The 25,517-nt window shown below is 38.1% G+C and overlaps 1 protein-coding gene across 2 annotated transcripts; it reads left to right on the forward strand.

The window, feature by feature from the left end:
- The first annotated feature begins 26 nt into the window (after positions 1-26).
- LOC132117177 (rapamycin-insensitive companion of mTOR-like) lies at positions 27-24,544 on the forward strand. Of its 2 annotated transcripts, XM_059526275.1 has the most exons (39): positions 27-128; positions 255-302; positions 6,315-6,412; positions 8,505-8,569; positions 9,209-9,340; positions 9,757-9,820; positions 10,652-10,778; positions 10,866-11,035; positions 11,283-11,350; positions 11,458-11,525; positions 11,765-11,847; positions 12,387-12,474; positions 12,588-12,678; positions 12,781-12,847; positions 13,137-13,217; positions 13,300-13,400; positions 13,496-13,661; positions 13,748-13,849; positions 14,484-14,530; positions 14,613-14,748; positions 14,929-15,128; positions 15,218-15,344; positions 15,474-15,638; positions 15,879-15,955; positions 16,810-16,888; positions 17,063-17,172; positions 17,266-17,353; positions 17,441-17,533; positions 17,768-17,874; positions 18,550-18,818; positions 19,808-20,843; positions 21,307-21,378; positions 22,005-22,182; positions 22,701-22,785; positions 22,896-23,099; positions 23,255-23,407; positions 23,500-23,623; positions 23,845-23,983; positions 24,218-24,544. In XM_059526275.1, the coding sequence occupies exons 1-39, from the start codon at positions 80-82 to the stop codon at positions 24,290-24,292; spliced, it is 5,232 nt and encodes a 1,743-aa protein (XP_059382258.1). In that variant the 5' UTR covers positions 27-79; the 3' UTR covers positions 24,293-24,544. The 2 variants fall into 2 exon arrangements, with proteins under 2 accessions (XP_059382258.1, XP_059382260.1); XM_059526277.1 differs by lacking the exon at positions 21,307-21,378 and having other exon boundaries at positions 29-128.
- The last annotated feature ends 973 nt before the right edge of the window (positions 24,545-25,517 follow it).

Consider the following 25,517-nt stretch of genomic DNA (forward strand, 5'->3'; position numbering starts at 1 on the left):
ACACAATAGTCTGCTCTCAAGCCCGGTTCTCGCGATATTCCTCGAGGTTTCCGGTGTTGTGAATGTGTGTCTGCTAAAGATGGCGCTCAGCATCCGAGGCCGTCCTATCCGAAGTATACGGATGCGAGGTGAGATGAAGCTTACTCTGCTCGGCCGATCAACAGATCCGTCAGGATAACATGATGCAGTCTTCATCAGCTACACCTGCCCCAAGCGAGCCTTTCTCAATGTCTTATTTTATCTTACAAATACAGGTCGGAATGACAGTGGGGAGGAAAATGTACCTCTCGATCTCACAAGAGGTAAGTCAGATGAACCTAGTGAACTCCCTACCTAGACAGCATTTCAGGGCATCGTAGGCTTGTTCGGAATGTCAGCCTCGCGGGTGCCAAACCCAACTATGATGCCCCAAAATGCTTGCTGCACTTGGTTTTGAGACACAGCCTTAAACTAAGGCAACATATAGATCCATACACATTTAATGCTCTTTTATAAGTAACGTATACAATACTTAAAAACAGAGAAAAAAAAACATATGGTGTTAGAGGTGTCGAATGCTTTTTAGTATTATGTAATGGTTGCATGAAATATGTATCTCTTCAGTCCAGCATTACAGGACTGTAGGGTCCAAAGGGTGTAACGTTAGGGACCAAAACAACAGTCTGCTGCTTTACATCATGGTTGGCTCATACATGTACAAATGAAAACTCTATCTTAAAGATTTTTTTAAAGTAAAAACCTCCACATAGCTCCTTTAAAATAACATTTCTTTTATCATATATTTTAAAAAGTATTTTATTCATGAGATGGCACAGCTGACTTTTTTTTTTTCAGAAACAGTTTTCAGTGTCACAATTAGGGGTGGGAAATATGACCAAAATCTCATATCACGATATGAGAAATTTCGATAAATCTCGATAACGATATATATCTTGATATAGTTATTTTTTCTTTTGACAAGGTTTTTTATATATTAAGATTTGATACCATAGAATTTTCATAATCCTTGTAACCAATGTCAATATCAAACTAATACAAGAAAATAATAATACATTTTTTTTTTATAAAAACTCAAGCTCACTGGAGATACAAAAACAGTCAGTGATGAAATAAGAACAAGAAAGTAATTTGCTCTGTTGTTTGTGTTTTCAACGGCCTAAAATCATTTGTTTTAAACTGCAGTGCTTAAAAACACATGCAAACATTAAGTTTTCGTGACCATGCGCACAGCCACGTGACGTGAGCGCTCGTATGCGGTTATTCACGCGTCTGCCTGCATCCCCGTGTAATGCATCTAAGACTGCCATCATTCAAAAAATGCAAACGTATTGCCATAAACAATGTATTTTGGGGTACCACAAAATAAACAATAGAGCACAATATGAATCGATAGACTTTTAATTTCGTCCATCCGATTTATATCGTCATATCGCCCAGCCCTAGTCACAATTAAAAAGAAAAAGAAAATACATCTTATTGGTGTTAGAGGTGTCGAATGCTTTTTAGTATTATGTAATGGTTGCATGAAATATGTATCTCTTCAGTCCAGCATTACAGGACTCTAGGGTCCAAAGGGTGTAACGTTAGGGACCAAAACAACAGTCTGCTGCAGCAAGAAATCATGCAGAATAACTTTTTCTTTTTGTAGTGCCATTTTATTTGTTTATTTTTACAATGAATAATATGTCAGCTGACGTTCAATTTAATGCAGTCATACTTATAAATTAATTTGTTTTTCTTTTTTTGCTTTTCTTTAGGTAACATTAGTAGGGCTGTTTCGAATGCCATTTTTTGAGCTTCGAAGCTTAGGTGGCAATCAATATCGAATATTCGAAGCTTCGGTGGGTGGGGCTAAATATATAATAATAGTGTCGGTTTGCATTTGTATCATCTTTCACGACTTCACGTTTCACTCTTCGGCATCGTAAATGTGTTGCGGCAGACCCAGTGGAGTGCAGTGTTGCATTTGGTGCAATATGATCAGGTGGCACACATTCTTTAAATATTAATAAACATTTAATAATCTTTTAAATAGAACAGTTTCCGGTACGCATTACACGGGCAGGTTTATGCTCCGAAAACGGACAGTGCACAAGTGATACAAAACACAAAGTCTGTTGAGAGCAAGAACTTTAATAAGGTATTAATAACGAACATTTCTTTAAAACAAATGAATCCCAAAACAGAAATTAAATTAGTAACACACAGTGATTTCAACGAACTGTAATAAATAAAGAACACGGTAGCATGCTTATAAACAGTTGAATAAGAATAAATGAATTGTTTTTAAAATGACACAAAATGTAATATCTATTACAATTAGTTTTATTCTATATAAGGGATTTATTTTGTCTTATTCTGACTTTTTGTTAATTTAAATCTTTAAAATGCGCGATGCTTTTATTGAAAGCATGTTGCGGTGTTTTTTTTAATTTATTATTATTAGCCTGCAGTTCGTTGAACTACATTCATTTATTATTCGTAAATGTAATAATTACTGACACCGTAACGGGTTGGCTATTTAAATTTAAAGTAATTGTAATAAATTTTATTCACTCCCTTATATAGAATAAACTGTAATAGGTTAAATAGAACAAGGTAATGTTAGCCTAGCTAGACAGCTCACATTTCAATGACAAAAATATTTAGGCTCTTTCAAACACTTATATAAATCGCAACCCAGTGGTTGGAAACTATTGTGAAACTACCTATACTCGTTTCATGTTGTGTGCGAGGAAGATGAGTTTGTCCACATTTTCTGGTAAAAGGGAACTTCGGGTCTTGTTGACGATGTAGCCAGCTTTTGAGAAAATGCGCTCTGATGGAGTTGAAGTGGCCGGAACGCAAAGAAGGTGTTTGGCTGCAAATGCCAGTTTAGGGTAGCGGTCACTGTTTTGCTTCCACCATGCCAGTGGGCCCGACTGTAATTTAGTAGCATCTCTCAAATACTGCTCCATCTCTGTCTTTGCGCTGTCTCCGCGTTCTTCTTCCTCTTCGTCATCAGCCTGCATCAGCATTGAAATCTCCTGCTGTTTTTTTTTGGCGGGTGGTGGTGGCGCATCCGTCTCCTCTTCTCCGTGGCTTGCTGACAGCTCTTCTCCCTTGCGAACGATCTGTTGCTGATGCAGATGTTCAGCTAGTCTGACAACCTAAACAAATAGCATTTTCTTAGTCTAATCTATGCGCATATTTGACACACTGCCTTTGTCTTGTCATCCTCACTTAATTTAAAGTGCTCCCAAACAGCTGAGGTCTTGGGCATTTTGTACCTATTCAGTATGAGATGAAATAAATCACTACGTTCGCCAACGGGCGGTTCAAGCATGAGTGAGAATGAGTCCGCGACGGAAGTCACGTGTTGAAAAAAAAAAAAAAGAATATTCGAATCTCAAAACTGAAAATCGAATGCCACCCCACCGAACGAATATTCGAATATTCGATTATTCTAGTACAGCCCTAAACATTAGTTAGCAATGAGAAAAAACAACAACTTCTGAAGCATTTATTATTCTTAGTTAATGTTAGCTAATACTTTATTTTAAAAAGGCATCTATTGATATTTTTGTATTTTAAAATGCAGCCCTAACCTTTTTGTACTAAGTAACAAAGATGAATTAACACTGTAACAAATGTATTGCTTATAACAAAGGTTTTATAGTTTATGCATTGTTAGCAAACTTGTTTAATTACAGAGTCATTACTTGAGTTCATTGTCAAGATTGACCTTTTATTGTAGTAATGCGATCGATTGATTTTTTTATGTATTTGCTATTATAGAAAGTATGATTAGACTCAATGCTTGCTTTTCATTCAGCGATGAGATTCATCATCCTGTTAAGTTTTTGCTCTGTCAAACAACCGTTATAGATCACGATCACCATACAGCTCAACAAACAATTCAAAATCTTAACTGAAATGCCTCAGTTCATTGTGTACATATATTGATTTGTATTGATTTATTCTGTACACAAGACCAGCATTTTTCTTTAGTAATTAGATTGCTGTTAAAGTTTCCTGTCTTGTGGGCTGAACACAAAATCCTTGACAAACAAGTGTTCCAGAGTTTGTTAACCCTTGTGATCATGAAAAGGGTTTTACTTGCATATTGCTGATGTGTTTTGTTCCATCCAGTAATGGGTTTATTTATATGCATTATTACCAGTATTGCTAAATACACCAAAATATGCTAAAAATAGCTTTGTTATTGTTTGTCATTTAGTGTCTATGGAGGGAAAGTAGCTCATTAGCTGTTGCAGGGTCATGATTGTGTGCTGTCATTGCTGATAGGTTAACCTTTGTGTGTGGATGGCCTTTTCTGGATTAATTTGTTAGTGTTAAACTGGCTAGATTTTGTAATTTGAGTCAGAAAAGGTTGCCTTGGTTTCATGAGCTCAGATAATATTAATCCAGTACTTATATTCCAGTCATGAATTCCTGCTAAGACCCTCAATTGAAAAAGTTTGGGGTCAATAAAAAAAAAAAAAAATTAACACTGTGATACAAAATAAAACAAAACACTAGTACTGTGAAATTGTATTACAGTTTAAAGGAGCATTGCGTAGGTTCTGAAATTTCTAACCGTTACTGACACCAGTGGCCGTTAGAGGAACTGCAGCCAGTCTCATGCTCGTTCTCAGTGCGCACGCTCTTTTTTTTTTTTTTTTTTTACTTACGAGGAGTGTCTGTGGGTGTCTGAATTGTGCTGGAGGCTGGTCGCTTCTTTCCATCCACAGAGTCCATTTGAAAACACTATTGCCGCTGCTTACTATAATGGCTGGCGTGCTGTACGGTTGTAAGCCCAAGTAGACGAGAACGCGCATGACGTCACATTTTGTGAATTTTCGCGCCAATTCGGGCCCGACTCCTCCACACACAATTGAGCCTACAGGCTGATAGAGGCAACTGTGGTGGACAGTCGAGGTGTCATTCTTTTTTTTACATCATGGTTGGCTCATACATGTACAAATAAAAACTCATAGATTTTTTTTAAGTAAAAACCTCCACATAGCTCCTTTAAAATAACATTTCTTTTATCATATATTTTAAAAAGTATTTTATTCATGAGATGCCACAGCTGACTTTTTTTTTCAGAAACAGTTTTCAGTGTCACAATTAGGGGTGGGAAATATGACCAAAATCTTATATCACGATATGAGAAATTTCGATAAATCTCGATAACGATATATATCTTGATATAGTTATTTTTTCTTTTAATAAGGTTTTTTATATATTAAGATTTGATACCATAGAATTTTCATAATCCTTGTCACAAATGTCAATATCAAACTAATACAAGAAAATAATAATACATTTTTTTTTATAAAAACTCAAGCTCACTGGAGATACAAAAACAGTCAGTGATGAAATAAGAACAAGAAAGTAATTTGCTCTGTTGTTTGTGTTTTCAACGGCCTAAAATCATTTGTTTTAAACTGCAATGCTTAAAAACACATGTAAACATTAAGATTTAGTGACCACGCGCACAGCCACGTGACGTGAGCGCTCGTATGCGGTTATTCACGCGTCTGCCTGCATCCCCGTGTAATGCATCTAAGACTGCCATCATTCAAAAAATGCAAACGTATTGCCATAAACAATGTATTTTGGGGTACCACAAAATAAACAATAGAGCACAATATGAATCGATAGACTTTTAATTTCGTCCATCCGATTTATATCGTCATATCGCCCAGCCCTAGTCACAATTAAAAAGAAAAAGAAAATACTTATTGATCTTATTGATCCCAAACCTTTGAATGACAGACTACCTTTATTTAGACAAGACCTGAGCTTCACTGTTTTTGGTCCCGTATGAAAGTCTGGTAATATTTGTGGATTTAGTTTTGTTTTGGTACAGATGACTGAACATGTATCCTGTGTGACTGCTGGGGTAAATAAGTCCTAAAGTGCTATGTTTGTAGTATCTTTGAGTGTCTGTACTATTTTATGTTAGCTGGCTTTGCACAATATTAAACACTAATGTTCATTTTATTGTACTACTTTATGAGAGGAGCAAATACCTCTTTCCTACAATTATTATATTTTAGTTACTTATTTCTGAAGTAATTTGTGAAGTGAGATGATGTCTGGAAGTCCAGCTGTGTCTAGCAAAAGCACTCTGCTTTTGTGTGCTTACTAATTTAACTGATCTGTGCTTGATTTCATCCATTCATACATTGTGGTTGTAGCACGACAATAATGGAAACGGTGTGGTTATTTATGTCACACTGTTACAGGGAGAACATCATATCTTTGTTTTGCATCCGTATTTCTCTGATGACCTCACACCTCTTCAATCATTTTTTTTCTTCCAGACCCCTCTGAGAACATGCGAGAGATCCTCCAGAATGTGGCCAAACAGCAAGGCGTCTCGAATATGCGCAAACTCGGCCACCTGAACAACTTCATCAAGGTTTGTCATCTCAAGGAGCTGCAGTGGACCAGGGAATGCAGGAATCAATGTAGTTAGCTGCTGAAATCCTGACTTATCAAAACTTTTTCTTGCTGATACTGCAGGACAAGCTCTGAAGAGACTAGTTTTAGGTTGTCTGAAAGATTAGTGCACTTTCGTTAAGGGATAAGAGAATTCTGTGGAACTCAAAAGAAGATATATAAGGAATTTTGGTAACTAAACAGCTTTGTTTCCCATTGACTTGCATAGTATAAAAAAAATACAGTGGAAGTCAATGAAAACTGAAACGGTTTACTAGTTACCAACATTCTTTATTTTTCCACATAAAAAAATAAACTCCTTCATGTTGGGAAAGACATGAGGGTGAGTCAAATTTTTTTTTAGGTATTTTTTTTTTAGGAATTTTCATTTTTAGGTGAGTCAGAATTCCCTGAATTAGTTCTTTAACTGGGCAAATAAACCAACTGTAAATGACAGAATCCAGAGTCTGAAGACGAAAGCAAAGAGGAGAAAATACGGTAGCATTCACATTGTGTGAAATATTGGAAGAAAGTAATAAGCTACAGAATTGGAGGGGGGGGGGTTGTATGAATTTACACATATCTCTGAGGAGAAGTTACTGTATTCAGAAAAGTTTGGTATTTTCTTTTCATCTTACCTCCATAATAGTTCATTTTAGTGCTGTATTGAAAAGTACAGCACTGCTTTGTTTACAGCAGTAACCAAGGAAACGTTGTTTGGCCATAAGTGAGTGAATTTGCATTTTCATTCAGTTAGTCTGTGATTTTTATTTTATTTTTTGTTTCGTGCAGATGTTTTTTGTGGCATAATATCACAAATCAAAGGTCAAATCATTCTGTTTTCGCTTTAAATTTTGACTCAATCTAATTGACTTGAAAAAAACGTTGAATATTAAATGTAGCATGTTTGTTTGGATCGTGATTAAAATGCAGTGGTTCTGTAATTTTTCATGTGTTCTCATTCATATGAGCATAGTCGGGGAAAAACCTTGATAAACCGTGAAACCACCAGAATCCTAGAAAAACCTTGATCTCATGAAATTAACTTCTAATCAATTAGTTGGTTGTTTAAACAGATAGTATTAGTCTAGTTTAAAAAATACTGCCTATCCTTAATGCATAGCAGCCTGCTGAATCTGGTACATCTGTTTGGTATTACAGCACGGGAGTCCTACATGTGAATACTACTTACCAGTGTTTGGGAAAATTGAGTAAACCGAGTACTTAATGGTTTCCATCAGTCAAGGCCTGAGGGCATTTCTGCCACGCACTTACAGAATCTGGTCTGAAATAAAAGCATCTGGGCAGACCTAAGGAATTAACCCGAGCTCAGATGCTCTTAAAGTACTGAAGTGCTGAATCTGGATCAGTTTTGCATTTTAACACAAACAGGGTGAGAGCGGCAGTGCAGATGTAATCTTTTCCAGATCGTGCAAGTTCAGTCTTTTGATGCCGGCCAGCTGCCACAGACCCAAGCTGAGGACATGTGCATGTTTTGTGGTTCACAGCCAAAGTGAGTTGTATATGTTCTTGCCTGTCTAATGGCTTTAAAAAGAGATGTGAACTCTTCAGATGGCTCTGTGGCATTACTTTTACTATTACAGTACACAAAATGTAAAAATGCAGTTCACTTCATGTGATTTTATTTTGTAGAGATTTTTTATTTTGTTTCTAGTTGATCCGTCACTGGTGGCACTGACTGTAGAATAAAGGGCAAACTCTGCTTTTTTCCCCTCTGTGTATTTGTTAACCTTTACTGGAAATCGGACTGGTTCATATTCACCAATTCACAAGAAGATTAGCAGTTTGTTGATAGCATTGTCATATTTCAGCAGTCCCTTTCAGTCTAACAGGTTTTGTCAAGTCAACCATGCTGTGAAGTGTATAAATCACCTAAGGATGAGAAAACCATACCCTCCAACTCTTTGAGCATGGATGTGTTTTTGCTCCCTGAGAAATACAATGTAGTGTTACAGCAGTACTTTGAGTATTTGAATACACATAGATTCATCAGTGTCTCTACTTGTTTCCAAAGAAAAATAAATAAGTGCTTGTTTATGTCTCCAATACAGCTGCTCTGCAATGTCGGGCACTCCGAGGAAAAGTTTGGCTTTACCTATGAAGAAATTATCATATGGTGAGTCATAGAGCAAAAAAAATCATTTTGTGTTTTTTTTTTTTTTTTTAGTTATTTTATTTACATTAAATTATACTATTTTGACCTAAATAAATAAAACAGACATTCAAAAGTTTTGAGTCAGCAAGTGTGTGTGTGTGTGTGTGTGTGTGTATTTATATATATATATATTCACGCACACAAACACACACACACACACGTATATGTATACATATGTGTGTGTATATATATATATGTGTGTGTGTGTGTGTGTGTGTTAAAATAATCAAATTTATATTTTTATTCAGTAAGAAAATTGATTGAAAGTGACAGTAAAGACTTTTTTATATTACTAAAGATTATTTCTTGATGAGTGTAAGAGACTTATTTAAAAAAAAAAAAAAAACATAAAAATAACATTTGAACAGTAGTATATAAAATAAAATATTTTTTTTCTAGTAAACATTCCCATGCGCAATAAATCATTAGATTTGTTTTCATAATTTTTCCACTTTATCCACTTCTGAAATGACTTCTCTTGTTTTATGTCTGAGCAGAAAAAAAGATATAAAACATTATTTTTTATTAAACGTCCTGTTTTACTTTGATTTATGTAACAATGCTTCATGTCTCATGTTGTCTTTTCTGTTTCTTTCACAGCCTCAGGTTGGCGTTGCTCAATGAGGCTAAGGAGGTGCGGGCGGCTGGATTGCGTGCTCTTCGCTACCTCATCCGAGACAGTAACATCCTTCAGAAAGTGCTCCGGCTCCAGGTGGATTACCTGATTGCCAGGTCTGTGTGACATGTTTTCATAGTACTGTATGCAGGCCAGTCATTTTAGCAGTTTAGTTCCAAGCTAGGGATTTTGGGATAAAGAGTAACTGTTTCCATCAGAAACAAGACTTGATGTTAAGTCATGGTGAGTTGTGGATCACCTCGTGTTAGTATCTGACAGAGAGAGAGGAGAGTGTTCATGTGAAGAGCTAGTCAAGTCCAGTTAAGGTCATTTTCAAGTTGTGGTACTGTAAGGATATGCTACTTCCTCTGTCCTGTCTGAACACCCAAGTCAGATCTTGGATAGGAAAATTAATTAAAGAGACCATTTAGAGGTAATACTCAACTTTCCCAGTGCAGCTGTTATTATGGTTTGAGAAGCATTTCACTGGATTGACTACTAATGTTGACTAATGTGACCCTTTGACCTGTAGGTGCATTGACATCCAGCAGAGTAATGAAGTGGAACGCACACAAGCACTCAGACTGGTGAGAAAGGTGAGATGGGAACACTTCCTGCTGTTCATTTGATAATGAAAAAAATCACAGAGTCCTGTTTAAAAAAATTAAAGGAGTCATATAATGCGAGTTTTCCTTTCTCTTTGGAGTGTTACAAGCTGTCTGTGTATATATAAGATCCATAAAGTCTCAAACCCAAAGAGATATTCTTTATAAAAGTTAAGACTCGTCCACAGCTTCCTAAAACGCCTCATTTAAACATTCCCCACATATTTAAGTCACTGTCTGGGAAGATTTGTATAACACCTCCCAAATGTTTATGCAAAGAAAGAAGGCGCAACTTTTATTCCCGCTGTAGTATTATTATTGCCGCCGCCATGTTGTGGAGACGCTGTGTGTTTCCAAATATGTTAAGGGGTGTAAAATTTCTGTCACACGCTTGAGGTATCTGGCCGTTTAGAGCACACCGCACTTTTCAGAATAATATAAAAATCAACGCGTTTCAGAAAGACAGGGCTTAGAGGAGCAACAATAATGTACAGTATGAGGAAAATAATGTGTTTTTTAAACCTTAAGCCGCATAAACACATTGCATTACATAAAATACCGTAAATAATAATCTTTTTAGCATTTCATTTTTCCATTTCAATTATTCTTTATACTTAAAGATTTAATTTAATTTGATAGTTTTTAACATCTCTGCCCTGCATAGTAGAATCTGATTCTCTTTTTACATAGAATATGCACTAGAATAAGCAATCAACCATTATGTCCTCACAATGTACACTGGCCGTTTCTTTAGCAGTGTTCAGCGTTCTTTTTGTCATGCATGGAAGTGCCGGTATAAGTATTTTTACAATGATTTTCCAGATGATCACTGTGAACGCCCCGGTCTTCCCAAGCTCAATCACAAACTCCCTTATTGCTGTGGGTAACGATGGACCGCAGGAGCGGGACCGTATGGTTCGTGCCTGCATCGCCATTATCTGTGAACTTGGTAGGTTTGCAGACTGATCATTGAACTGTAACGCATCAGTCCGTGAACATGTATGTTGACCTCATGAATGTCCATGTTTGTGTGCAGCACTGGAGAACCCTGAGATTGTGGCCAAGAGGGGTGGGCTCAGCACCATCCTGAAGAATGTAATCGACTGTCAGCTCAGTCGCATTAATGAGGCTCTGATGACCACCATCCTGCACCTGCTTAATCACCCACATACACGGCAATACGTTCGCTCTGACGTGGAGCTCGAGGTATGGATCAGTCTTCAGCAATTAACCCATCAGAAGTTCTATTATTTCATATCCCATCATTGTTTTAATTATTATTTATTTTATCAAATGTTATTATAAGTAAATAATATTGCTGCAATGTTATTTTATTATTCGTTTAGTATTGTTAGTTTTTCTTTAATTCAACCTTATATAATGTTTATATTACTATGTGACATTCATGTGTTTTATGGAAATTTGGTAAAGTTTTACTTACTTTTTTTTTCAGCAAATCCTGGCACCTTACACAGACTTTCACTACAGACACAATCCAGACACAGCAGAAGGTCAACTCAAGTGAGTGTGCTGCTTTAAGGACTTTCAAAGTAGATTTTGCTATTGGTGACATAAGCATGCAACTTTTATGTACTGCATGTATGGATGAGTGCTATTTCTTTCTACAGAGAAGACAGGGAGGCTCGATTTCTGGCCAGTAGGATGTCAATTGTTGCTTCCCTTCGCTCTTGGTCAGGTAAGCAGTGCTGCTTAAATTCTGTGGAAAACTGCGACGCTTTCTCTGGAATCCTTGTAGTCCCAGATTTCAGTCAGTGCTTAAGGTTGATTGTGTAACCGTGCGTATGTTAATCTGATGCATCTGAAAAGAAAATGTTTGCAAGCATACTGTAATGCATCGTGCATCTTTTAAATGGAATTTCCTCATGAGTGCACTTCTCAGACCGAACCTGTTGTTTTGTCCCACTGTACTTCCAGGCATCATTAATCTCTGCAAATCAGGCAACTCTGGAATCCAGTCTCTCATTGGTTTGCTGTGTATACCAAATATGGAAGTGAGGGTATGGTTAAATGATATGATTAGAAAGCTTGCAGAACACACAGTATGCAAATCAAGCAACATGTGCTTTTGATTTCAAAAGCTACAACACTAAGTTTGGTACATATTTTGTGTTTTTAATACATTGTTAGTTGTGTAATTAATGTTTACAGTTTATATATAAAATAGTTGTTATGTTAAGTCCATGACGTGTGGAGAAAGTTATTTTATTATTGAATTATTGCAGATTTGTATACTAATTAACATTAGTATACACACTAATTAAAATTTAGTTTTAATATTTTATATTTTAAAATAAAGAATTACAAATATTTTAAATATTTTGTTAATTTTTATTTAATTTGTATTTTATATATATATATAATAAAATATATATATTATATATATATATAATAACATTATTGGTTTATAATGATAAAAATCAAGTCCTAAATGTTACACAGTGACAGTGAGATGTACATATCCACCACAGTGGTTACTGAGTCGGTGCTCAAGCCTCATTATGAGGTACTTTATCACGCTCTGTCACTCTCTTCTCAGCGAGGTCTTCTGGAGGTGATGTATGATATATTCAGACTCCCTGTTCCCGTAGTGACACACGATTTTATAGAAGCTCTTCTCAGTGTGGGTGAGTGTGACCGCTGTCAGCTTGCACTGATTAACATGCTTATTTCCAGACATCTACCACATAAAAAGTCAACTCACATTTACAGGAACAATGTCCTCTGTCCATTTTTTTAGACCCCAGTAGATTTCAGGACAGTTGGAGACTGTCAGATGGCTTTGTAGCCGCAGAAGCAAAAATAATTCTTCCACATAGAGCACGGTCCAGGTAAGGGCATTTGCTGAGCTTGATTAACCCAGAAACTGAGCTAAGTAGTGAAGCATTTAGCTCCAAAGTCTTGATGTGTGTTTGTGTTCTTTGTCTACCCAGACCAGATTTGATGGATAACTATCTCGCCTTGCTACTTTGTGCATTTATTCACAGTGGACTTTTAGAGGTAATTTACCATTTTAAATGTTTCGCCATCCTCTTTTCGAACATGAACAATTCTTGAATTGAATTCTCTTTTTCTTTTCTTTTTTCACCCTTGTGTTGTTTCAAACCCATATACGACGATTTCTTACATGGGTCACAAAAGGAGATATTTTGAAGAATGTTCATGCTGCGCTTTTCTATGCAATGAAGCATATAGAGCCTGTCAAACTCCAAAAAGGACAGAAAAACCTGTAAAGTAGTCCATGTTACACTTTATTGACTCCTGAATCCGTGATGTTGTTTATTTTCAGGGCCTGGTTGAAGTGATCACTAGCAGTGATGATAGTGTTTCAGTGCGTGCAACCATCCTTTTAGGAGAACTCCTGCATATGGTATTATTACTGCCACAGAAAATAAAGCTTAATCTTGTATTATGTCTCATATAACCTTAAATAACCTTCATTTTATTTTCAGGCCAACACCATTCTTCCCCACTCCCATAGTCACCACCTGCACTGCCTGCCCACTCTTATGAGCATGGCTGCTTCTTTTGACATTCCTCAGGAGAAAAGACTGTGAGTTGCTGTCTTCTTGTCCTACATAGCACTGTGTCAAAGCTTTGTGATTGTTTCTGTGATTTGATGGAGCTCTGTTCGGTTGTGTTTTGTAGACGGGCAAGTGCTGCAGTCAATTACTTGAAGCGATTTCATGAGAAGAAAAAACGAGGCCCCAAACCCAATAGTCTTTACTTGGACCACATTATTCGCAAATCGCTGGCTGCTCATTTGTTTCGGGACCAGCACCTTAGGCCCCAGAGGGACATTTTTGGCATTAAGGTATGAACTGGGGACTGGGGACTGGGGAAGGCATTTCTTGGATGTTTCAGCTTGGATGCGATCTGCATTTTTGCTGTGTCTTTTAGGACACTGAGGAGGCCCTGATGATGAACCTCAGAGACAGTCAGATTCTCAGTCATAAACAGAATTTGGAATGGAACTGGGTCCTAATCAGTACCATACTCAAGGTATGAGGTCACATCCTGCTATGTTTTTTTTCTTTTTAATGCATAATAATGTCACAGCCATGAACCACAATTTGCTAAAAGTGTGCGCCCTCGTTAAAACATTTGGGGTTGGTAAGATTTTTTGTTTTTTAAAGAAGTCTTTTATGCTCACCAAGACTGCACTGATGAAAAATACAGCAAAAACTATATTATTTCGAAATGCTATTACAATTGAAAATAACTTTTTTTTTAGCTTTGTTTATTATATTTTCAAATGTTTAAATGTTTTTGTTTTTTCTTGCGGTAACAAAGCTGAATTTTTCAGCTTCAGAAATCATTCTGATTTCATTCTGAACATGCTGATTAGATGCTTAAGAAATATTTATTTTATCAATGTTGAAAACCGTTGGATTAAACTACTTACTGTTTGTGTGGAAACAAATTTATATTAAGTTTTTCCTATCATTTGATGCATCCTTAATCAATAAAAGTATACATTTTTTTAACACAAGTGAATGTCTTGTGAATATAACATTTAGTAATTTTTTGGACTTTAGCATGCAATAAAGCACCAATCACATTTTCTTTAAATGTAAAAATCTAGTTCCGATGTACATTGTGGTATCTCTTCTAATTTGATTTTTAATTGCTTCAGTGGCCAAATGCTAACCTTCGGAACAACAAAGAGGAACAGATGCACAAGTAAGCCATAATGGGTTTCTTATTCTTCTTAATACTTTTTGTCACCTGTTCATTGGTGTAAGTCCTACACTTTCTTTCTCAGGTTTGTACGAAGGCTGCTGTTCTTCTACAAGCCTAGCAGCAAGCTGTATGCTAGCTTGGAGCTGGACCACAACAAGGCCAGGCAATTAACAGTGGTGGGCTGTCAGTTCATTGAGTTTCTGCTGGAGTCAGATGAGGTGAGAAGAAACCATGCCAAACAACTGAGCCTGTGATGTATCGCCCATTATTTACTCACTGTCATGTGGCTCCAAACCTGTATAACTTTCTTCCATTTTCCAGTTTCTCAAAGTGTGTTTCACAGAAGAAAGAACGACATAATAGATGACACAATTTTGAGTTATTTTCTGTCTTCTCAGGATGGCCAGGTGTATCTTGAGGACCTGGTGAAGGACATTATCCAGTGGCTGTCCTCATCCTCTGGCCTGAACCCAGACCGTAGTCTGCAGAGCAACGGCCTCCTCGCCACTCTCAGCCAACACTACTTCCTCTTCCTCGGCACTCTTTCTGCCCACCCTCAGGGTGTTAAGATGCTTGAGAAGTGCAGCGTCTTCCAGTGGTTAGTCTAGGACTTCGCAGGAATGATGTAGAGATAAACAATATATCGGCGTCTTCTAATATTAGCCTCTTTTCTCATTGTTTTGACAGCCTGCTGAACCTGTGCTCCTTGAAGAACCAGGACCATCTTCTGAAGCTGATTGTTTCCACACTGGACTACAGCCGGGATGGCTTAGCACGAGTGATCCTCTCCAAGATCCTCACTGCTGCCACTGACGTAAGAAACAGACCTACTACCCTTTGACCCTGTTTACCTTAATGCCATACACTATGCAGCATGCTTGTAAGAGCATTCTCCCATGCTGACAGATCTCTAGTATAGTTCTTGAATGTTATTTTGGCACAGAACTGCAGGATGTACGCCACCAAGCATCTGCGGGTCCTACTTCGAGCTAACGTGGAGTTCTTCAGCAACTGGGGTATTGAACTGCTGGTGACTCAGCTACACGACCGCAACAAGGCCGTCTCGGTGGAGGCTTTGGACATACTGGATGAGGCCTGTGAAGACAAGGTGAAGTCAGTTAATGCATAAAGGGAAAAGGGAGGATGTTATTGACATCAACCAGTTTAACTTGGCAGAAAGCTTGGTCTAGGTAATATAACAAAACGTGTTGATGTTGGAGGCACTTGTTCCAGGAATCTGTCATGGAGATCTGTAAACAGCCAGAATCTAGGTCAAAATTGACAATTATATCGTGGCTTGTGAATACATGTCTAATTACGTGTTGTTTTTACCACCCTGTCAACTTAGGCAAACCTACACGCCCTGATTCAGATGAAGCCAGCGCTAACTCACCTTGGAGACAAGGGTGTGCTGTTGCTGCTACGGTAAAGCTCAGATATTCCCTCTATAACTACTTCATTTAATACAGAGGTTTGAAAGTTCACTACATAATTCATAAGTGCATAACATAATAATTTTCAGCATCATTACTCAGTGCCGTGATCCTTCGGAAATCAATTGAATATGCTGATTAGCTGCTCGAGACACATTTCTTTATTATTATCAACATTGAAAACTTTTTTTATTTTTCGTATTTTTTTTCAGGATTCCTTGATGAATGTTAACATTCAAAAGAACAGCATTCATTTGAAATAGAAATATGCTGTAACAATATAAATGCCACAATGACTGACACAATTTAAAGCTATAAAAAAGTATTTCTGATCATTTTGAGATCTTTTAAATGAATTAGCACAGACTTGGAATAAACATCTCAAACTCTCAAAATATGTTTCCGTTATCTCTGACAAAGCATCTTTGACAAAACACTTTTTTAATTTTAAAAAGAACTGTTTTAAAAAGTAGCAATTTTAAAGAACTGCCTGAAAAGTTTAGTTTCATTTAGCAGACGCTTTTATGCAAAGCGACTTAATGCATTCAGGCTATAAATTTTTTTTTATCAGTATTTGTCTTCCCTGGGAATTGAACCCATGACCTTTTGCATTGTTAACACATTCTCTACCACTGAGCCAAATGAACTATTACAGTTAATATGTGAGATTAACAGCACTGCTCAATGTATTTTATTTTCCATTGTGTTGTCCCACTTTTATCTTTTAAAGTGCATGAATTAATAAAAATATGGATATTTTGTATAAACTGCTTAACTGGCTTACAGTAAAGTTAAGAAAAAGGTCTTATTTGCGCAAGAAACAGCTCCTTTTCCATCCATTTACAGGTTTTTGTCCATTCCAAAGGGGTTCTCCTATCTAAATGAAAGGGGATATGTCACTAAACAACTAGAAAAATGGCAGAAGGTAATGTATTTTACCACTTTTGAAAGTGTTTTAGATTGTTTACAGTTAGTATATACATCAATAAAATGTATTTTGCATGTTTGTGTTTATTATTTTTCTGTAGTACTTGATTTGCTGTACGCATTTTGTCCAATTACTTTGTTCTGTCCTATTAATTACACCGTTTCCCTATAGGAATACAACCTCAAGTATGTGGACCTCATAGAGGAACAGCTAAATGAAGCACTTACTACTTACCGTAAACCAGTGGATGGAGATAACTATGTGCGACGGAGCAACCAAAGGTTTTCCATGTAAACTTTATCCTTTAACCTGTATTCTGATTTGGAAGGAAGTCATCCATAGCTTTTTCCGTGTCTAAAATCTTTTTCCAACAGGTTACAAAGACCAAATGTTTTTCTTCCTGTGCATTTGTATGGGCAAATTGTACATGATAAGACAGGCTGTCATTTGCTGGAAGCTCAGGTGAATGTTTTAAAATCATTTACTGTATCAAAGGCCCTGATGGTGATGCATTTCTTCATATAAAGTTTCTTTTCTGTCTCTTAACAGAATGTAGTTTCAGACCTGAGCTACATCGTGCGCTGCCCAGTGCTGGACAAATGGGATGGCATCAAACAGCTTAAAGCTGCTCTTTGGGCCCTGGTGAGCTGCGGCTGGTGTGTGTGTGTGTGCATGTGTGTGTGTGTGATAGTTGGTGGTGGTGGTGTGGGGTATTACATAGTGTACTTTGTTTAGGACACTTCCTGGTTTTAGAATTTGTCTTGTGAGGCTCAAGACATGTAGAAGTTTTTTCACTACTGTCTTTGTGATAATAATTATCAGTATCAATAGTAATATTCTTATTAAGTATAAACAATTTGCTTTGCTTGCTTCAAGGGAAACATTGGCACGTCTAACTGGGGACTGAATCTGCTACAGGAAGAGAATGTAATTCCAGATATCGTCACTCTGGCCCATGACTGTGAGGTTCTGTCTATTAGAGGGTTAGTGCTCTTGATTTCAGGATCAACCTGGCTGCATATGGCCAAAATTGTAAATAATTTAGATATGGCATTTAAGTGAAATGCACAAATTAGGCTTCAGGTGGGTAGTGCGCTTGTTCACTACCCACCGGCTCATTTCAGCTAAATGTTTACAAGATTTTCATTTTGTGTCTGTAACAGAAAAAAACTATGAAAACATATATACATACAAAATAGCCAATGCTTTTCTTATATAAGTATATGTGTGTGTGTGTGTGTGTGTGTATATATATATATACACACACACTTTTTCTTTTTATATATACAAAATAGCCAATGGTTTTCTTTTTTAGAAAATGTATTGCTTCTGTTATCACAAATAAGATGACAAAAATAAGACACTTGTATTGCAACATTTAATGGTTTCTATTGTACAAGGGATATTACACAACTTAACCATGTGGGTGACCAGACATGAGGTGACTGAAAGTTAATGGTGAACCCCTCTATACACTTCCATAGTGTCAAAATGACTTTCTTAGAAACCAGTTTTTTTCTGAGTTTAGATGACTCTCTGAATTGCGTCATACCTCCTCCCCGACTATTTGGCAATCTTGCATTCTTTCTTTTTTTCTTTGCTGTCTTTTTGTTGAACTTTTTACATCTCACAATGTTTGCCTTTTTACCCTCTCTCAGGACATGTCTTTATGTTCTGGGACTCATTTCTAAAACTAAGCAGGGATGTGAGCTTCTCAAACTGCATGGTTGGGATGCAGTTAGGCACAATCGCAAACAGCTGTGGCCTGTGGTGCCGGATGAGGTGGAGCAGAGCCAGAACCTACAGCAGCAGCAACAACAACAGCAGCAACCCCTCATCCACCTGTCCTCAGCTCCCAGCACCCTCAGCCTGAACTCTGAGTCCACCAGCTCTAGACATAACAGTGAGAGTGACTCCACTCAGCCTAGTGAGTTCTGCTCCCATCTACTCATGCATGACTAATGGCCCACAGTACAAGACCTTCTTACCACCTTTCAGATGGGCCCCAAATCTTCTTATAAAAAGCATAGCCATCTCATATTTGTCATTATTAGCTTAGAATCTGACTGTATTTTACTGCTGTGAAGGTGTTTTCAACATGGTTTCATATTTAGATTTCAGTCTTAATTTCAACTACTGTATATTAATAGATCAAGATGATTTAATGTATCAAAGAGGTATAGCAGATAGCACACATGGTACTTCCCGAGCACCACAAATGTTTTGTGAAATTTAGAGGTGCTTTTTCCTTCCCCTTCTTGTATTAGGGTTGTGTAAATGTGTAATTTCTTTCACATCCAATTTGATATCAAAGCAAAGAGTAGACTTGTAGACCCTTGTAGTCAGCTTTTGGCTGAATTTATCTGACAACTTGGCCTAGACTGACTGTGAGTGATGTGAAATGTAATCTATTTACAAATTATCTTTTGAATTTTGTAGTGATTAACTTCAGATAGTTAGAAATATCTTTAAAGCCATTCCCAGACTTGTAAGCGTCAACAAATTGGCACTTTGTTTTCAACTGCACCTCTTGATGTACTAGATTCAACTATAAAAAGGTATCTTTCTTACTTAATGGAATGGTTGTGCTTATATTTATACAGAGAGGTGCTTCGGTCATGGCTTAGTGACTCTTAGAAGAGTCATGAATCATTATCATCTACCCACTGACTGGTTTTAGCTGACAAAGCACAGTCAGTAATCTTGACTTGAAATGAAACTGGAAAAGGGAAAATTTTAGGCTTTTCTTGACCCCCACCTAAAAACACACACACACACACACACACACACACACACACACTACATTTCTGCACACATTATGAAAATTGAATCTAGTGGTAACTCTCAAAGCTAAAAGCAAAATTTTAATAGTAAATCTTAAAGTAAAATTGCCAAAATGCCTTGCTTCCTTTTCAGGCATGTACATCCTGGATGATGACAAGTTAGAAAGCCCTGAACTTTCAGAGGACCAGCCACTGTACCTCAGGCCCAAACTCCTAAAGGACCGTAGCCCCTTCACCATACTAGCCTCCAGTCGGCTTGTCCGAAACCGCTTCCTCATCTCCCTCTCTGGAAAAAAACTCCGTAGTACCAGTGACCCCAAAGGCACTGGTAGCAGCAGTAAACTCCATGGTGAGCCCACGTTAGGAGGCCTAAGGAGGATACGCACAGTTACAGAGCCCTCTTTATTCTCTCAAGTTCAGGGAGATGTCTTTAGTCCTGTATTTACTGACGGACATCTGCCAAAAAGCCCAAGTGTTAGTCTGGATACCTCTTTTGTAGGCAGCAACACTTCGGAAACTCAGGGCAGCACATCTAGTATTGGGGAGCCGGAGGTGCGTCTGAACAAAACTGCAGAACGGAGCTCAGAAGTTGGAGACGTCCACCGAGAGCAGACCAGTCGGGAAAGGCTTGCCGGCGATGGCTCAACCTCTGGGGGCGGGGCTCAGTTTAAAAGTCGCAGCCAGAGTTTCAACACGGACACAACCACTAGTGGTATCAGCTCCATGAGCTCCAGCCCATCCAGAGAGACGGTGGGTGGCATGGACTCTTCCACCATCGACACGGACTGTGTTAGCCTCAATACTGTCATTAGCACTCAAACTGTCAAAACACTTCATTCTCTCACGCCCCAGTCCAACCACCTTCCCCTGTCCAAATCTAACTCAGTACTGCTGATGCCACCTGGTTCTTCTCATACTTTGCCACGCAGGGCTCAGTCCCTTAAATCGACTTCTGTCACGACCATTTCAAGCCTGACAGACTGTAGCTTCGTGTACACCAGTCCCCGGGATGCGCTGGGATATGCTACCCTCAAACGACTACAGCAGCAGCGCATTCACCCCTCCTTTTCCCATAGTGAGGCGCTTGCTTCGCCTGCCAAAGACGTGCTCTTCACCGATGCCATCACTATGAAAACTGGCAGCCTGAACTCCAGACTCACACCACGCAGGTAAAGCAGATGGACCAACAGATGGTGCGAAACTCTTCCCTTTTCTGTCATTATGTCACCCTTCTTTTACTGTTTCTTTCATGTTAGATTTGCACTTACACCAACTGTCACACAGCATCCTCATTTATCGTCTTTCTCAAAGGTCAAAAAGTGTCTTGACTCAGAAAAGTCACTTTCTCAGAAGAGTCATTAGAAGTTAAGACATTACAGAGGAAGTCGTTCTTCTTTGAACTTCCTTTAATATTGTTCCTTTTTGTGATGGGGCTGTTAAAGTCATCAGCCTGATAGAATCATAATATTATCAGTTCGAGAAATATCAATGTTAATCAGGAAAGAAATGAGCACTAGAGTTCCCCATTAGTGTTACCATCCACATAATATGAAAATGACACCCCTAAAAGCCCCTTAGGAAGCACTGCTCCCTTTGGAAATAATGTGGTGTGTTTCTGATGGTCCCTCTCAGGTATACTAAAAAGCGCTTCAGATGTCTGGGCCAAGGTTCGAGCAGGCCCCATCGCAGATCTCTGCTACCACGGTGCGTGGATCATCCCTAGGGCTGACGTTCCCCTTTTTCAGTCTGAATGTCCACTTCAGTGCATTTTTACAATACAAAAGCCCTGGCCCCCTTGGCTTCTTTATTGTCATACTTTGCCCCCCTTTTTCATTTCTCATTAGCGCTCCCACAGCCCATACCTTAACCTGATACTCTTCAACCATGACTCCTTGAAATTACCTCCCCACAGTAGGACAAAGTAAACTCTCCTCATTGATTATATGTTGTTCTAAAAAGAATTTCTAACCTACGTTCTGTCTCCATTGTCACAGAACTCCTTCAAGTAGTTTGATGATGTGAACAAACTGAAACTGATTCCCACAATAGCAAAATTCCCGCATATGATCCATGAAGCATGTAGAGGTTTTTGACCTACAGTACTTGCATGATGCAGCTAATGACAAACAGCTGCTCATTCTGAAATGTGAATACACTTCACCAGACTGTTCCCACATTGACAAACCTACCAATCATCTGCTAGCAGGACTACAGTAATGCAGTATCATCACAAAAATGTCCAAACCTCCTTTCTTGCTGTTTTCTCTCTCCCAATGTTGTCCTTCTTCCAAACGCTTCTCTCTGATCTCTTCCCATCTGTATGGGTACAGGTTTCTCAAGGCTTTGAGTTTTGCATCACTGGATAAGGAGGATCTTCTGAGCCCTATCAGTCAAACCTCCCTTCAGCGCTCCTCCTCAGTGCGTTCAATGGTGTCCAGTGCCACATATGGCAACTCCGATGACTACATTGGCCTTGCACTGCCTATGAACATCAACAGCATGTTCCAGGTTACTAACTACTCTATGAACCTGTTTATACCTGGTGCTAACATCCATCTATGGTGATCTGATCCCAGTTTGTCTATCAGGCTAGATTGCTTTTCATACATAGCATTAAATATTGGATAATTCACCCAAAAATGAAAATTCTGTCCTTAATTACTCACCCTCATGTCTTTCCAAACCGTTAGACCTTTGTTCATCTTCGGGACACAAATTAAGATATTTTTGATGAAATCTGAGAGCTTTCTGACCCTGCATAGACAGCAATGCAACTGAAACTTTCAAGACTCAGAAAAAATACTTATTCAACAAAGTCAACTATGCCTTTAACATGTTAATTAAATATGTCTTGGTCAAACTGTCTCAAGGAGAGAGGTCTGCAAGTTCAAGTGTAAGGTCACCGCTTCCAAAAGGGATAGGATTATCTGAAAAGCATGCCAGTACCAAGTGTAAACAGGCATTACAAAAATACCCTCTGAATTGGTGTCTGAAACTTGACTTTCTTATATTTGTTTGCTAAATAGATTAAAGACATACCATACTTCCAGAAGAGGACAAGTCCACCGTCAGAGGACCGATCAGCAAAGTTCTTCTCGGGAGATGCAGATGGTAAAGACTGGAATGGTTGTGTTGTTTAATCAGCTTTGTACTGTATACCATTCCGATTGCATTAGTGCCTCACTACTCTTTCAGTATTCCGAATGCAGTTATTTTCCCAGGTTCCAGTGAAGGATCTAGGCATTCTGTTCTGCGATCTCAGCTTAGTATCACAGAGCTGATTGCGGTGAGCCGTTCAGACCAGCACCAGCTGCTGGGTGCGGATGAGACCGGCCTGCAGGAGCACAATGAGGGGAACTGTCTTTACTGTGCCGGGCTCTATGTGCTTGGGTGCAATGTAAACACTCCCACACAAAACCGCACTGGTAAGCTACACGTTTATCCAAATGAATATCACTTTGACCAGATGTCCCTAAAAAGCTGTGAGGATGCATGCAATGTTTCACGTCAATTAACTAATTACCGTATTAGAACATTAGATAATTTGAGTTTCCTTATGTTCTTACAAACCCCATTTTAGACTATCCCAATGCTCCATTCTCGGAATGGTGCAATCAGTCCTTACACAATCTGGACATCATGCCTCAGTCGAAGTACTCAGGAGTGTCTGGCTGCAGCGATGCTGTCTCTCAGGGCTCTGGTGGCAGCACACGCAGCACCGAGCTTGTTCTTGGTGAGAAATTCTTCAGGCTGGCAAGAGTCCGATTGGAAAATTCAGGCAATTCATTGTTAATTGTATGCCTGCGCATGCTCTCTTTCTGCCAGGGGTGAAAAATATTCCAGAGGATGCTCCAGCCTGCCGTGTTCTTCTGAGGAAGGAGGTGCTTCGACTGGTCATCAACCTGAGCTCCTCAGTGGGGACCAAAGGGAATGAAACCGGACTCCTCACGTAAGGAGACAATTCATCCACAACGATTTCTATTTAACGAATGCTTTCCTAACTAATTTTTCAACAGCGTTTTCACTAAATATAAGACTCTTTAGCTGAACATTATTTGATCCTTTTGATAATTTTAATGAGGCAGAATAAAGTGAAATGGGTAAAATGGATGGAAAAGTTAGGATTTTTGTCTTTCAAGTGTTCTTTCATTGTAACTTGTTATCTTGCAGAATCAAAGAAAAGTTTCCTTATGCGTTTGATGACATCTGCCTGTATTCTGAAGTTTCATACTTGTTGGCCCATTGCATGTTCAGACTGGCTTCACGACGCTTCATTCAGGAGCTCTTTCAAGATGTTCAGTTCATTCCGGTAATATGAAACCTTTCCCACAGTTGCCCTCTAAACCGAAGTGTTCTTCTGCAACTAATCTGGGTTTTTACAATCTAGATTGCACCAGAACTCAGATTTTCTTTGTGTAAAAATCATATTTTTTGCTAATATTGATGATGTCCCTTGCAGATTGTTTTTCTTACTTAATGATTGTTTTTCTTACTTTTTATTATTACTAAGCAATGCATACATGTCATAATCTTTTTATTGTAGATGTACGAGGAGGCTGAGAGCATTCTGTCAATGCCCAAGAAGTCTACCACAGTAGATCTTCCATCAGAACCGTGATCACCGTGTTTTTCACACTATACTCTTCCCCGATGCAGCAAGTATGGATCTCTTTCTTGATGAATACGCAATAAGAGACTAGGGCTATGGAACAGACATAGGTGGACTGAGAGTGAGTCACCAGAAACATTCCCACAGAAAGAGAAATAGTGGTACGTTAAGAGAACAAACTCTTTTTAACTGAACAAATATACTCTACACAGAAGTTCTGTAGACATCAACGCGGTAACCAAATAAACCTTCTAAACTGAACGGAAAGTGAAACATGCAAATATTTGATCTGTGAGTCAATAAGAATTGTATTTCAAAAACAAGCAAGTGAAATCTTTCAAGACTTGTCAAGGGAGATTATTAACTTCCATTTTTTTGATTGCATGTAACAAACACATTTTTTTCCTTGAGTGGATCCCTCAACACTACAACATTCCAGCTGTTTTCTTTGGATTTCTCTATTACTAATTTTGGCTGTTTAAAATATGAAATGGCTTTCGCAACCAGGCCGAGCAAACACTCTTAGTCCTGGTGTGACTATTGTGCAATTGCTTTGTAAGACAATCATCAAGTAATAATAATAGTCAACAAATGCCAGTTTTTTTATTATCTTATTGTACCGGTCTCATAAAAGGGTTTTTGCTCATTGATTTTTATCGACGTAGCACATAGTAATCCCTGAGTACATGTATGTACATGTTTCTGATGGTGTTGTTACACAATAATGCAACAGTGACTGTATTGTATTGTGTAACTTTGTTAACTGACTTATGGAACGTCATCCAAAATAATCTGACATTCGAATCAGTAAGATATTTATTTATTTATTCACTTATTTATTGTTTGGTCCAAGCAGCTCCTCTGTCCCTTTCACTTTATTTGAGCCTATTAGCTAGGATAAAAACTGACTGCATATCATTTCTGTCTGACAGTCAGTGTACATGTAGACAATGGGCTTCAACAGAGGAAGTGAAAGTGCATTTCATCACTGCCATGTTGCCGTTTTACTCTTCTCTGTTTTAAGTCATTTTAGAGATTTTAAATAACCCATAGAAAGTTTTCTCTTTCTGTAGAGAAAATCGTTAATTATTTGAAGCATTAATAAAACCATGATTCACCAAACATATTTCACCATTTTTGTATGTACCCTTTGTAGTTTATCATCTCTCTCTGATTGCTATTAATCTATCTATATATATATATATATATATATATATATATATATATATATATA

This window comes from Carassius carassius, chromosome 36 (genome assembly GCF_963082965.1).
Source record: "Carassius carassius chromosome 36, fCarCar2.1, whole genome shotgun sequence".
Classification (NCBI taxonomy): Eukaryota; Metazoa; Chordata; class Actinopteri; order Cypriniformes; family Cyprinidae; genus Carassius; species Carassius carassius.

What these genes read in the sequence shown, in the direction of transcription:
- LOC132117177 (XM_059526275.1), top strand. Translation starts at nt 80, where the DNA reads ATGGCGCTCAGCATCCGAGGCCGTCCTATCCGAAGTATACGGATGCGA. An exon ending in GCTCTGACGTGGAGCTCGAG is followed by an intron (nt 11,036 to 11,282) that starts GTATGGATCAGT and finishes TTTTTTTTTCAG; the next exon opens with CAAATCCTGGCACCTTACAC. An exon ending in AAGTGCAGCGTCTTCCAGTG is followed by an intron (nt 15,129 to 15,217) that starts GTTAGTCTAGGA and finishes TTGTTTTGACAG; the next exon opens with CCTGCTGAACCTGTGCTCCT.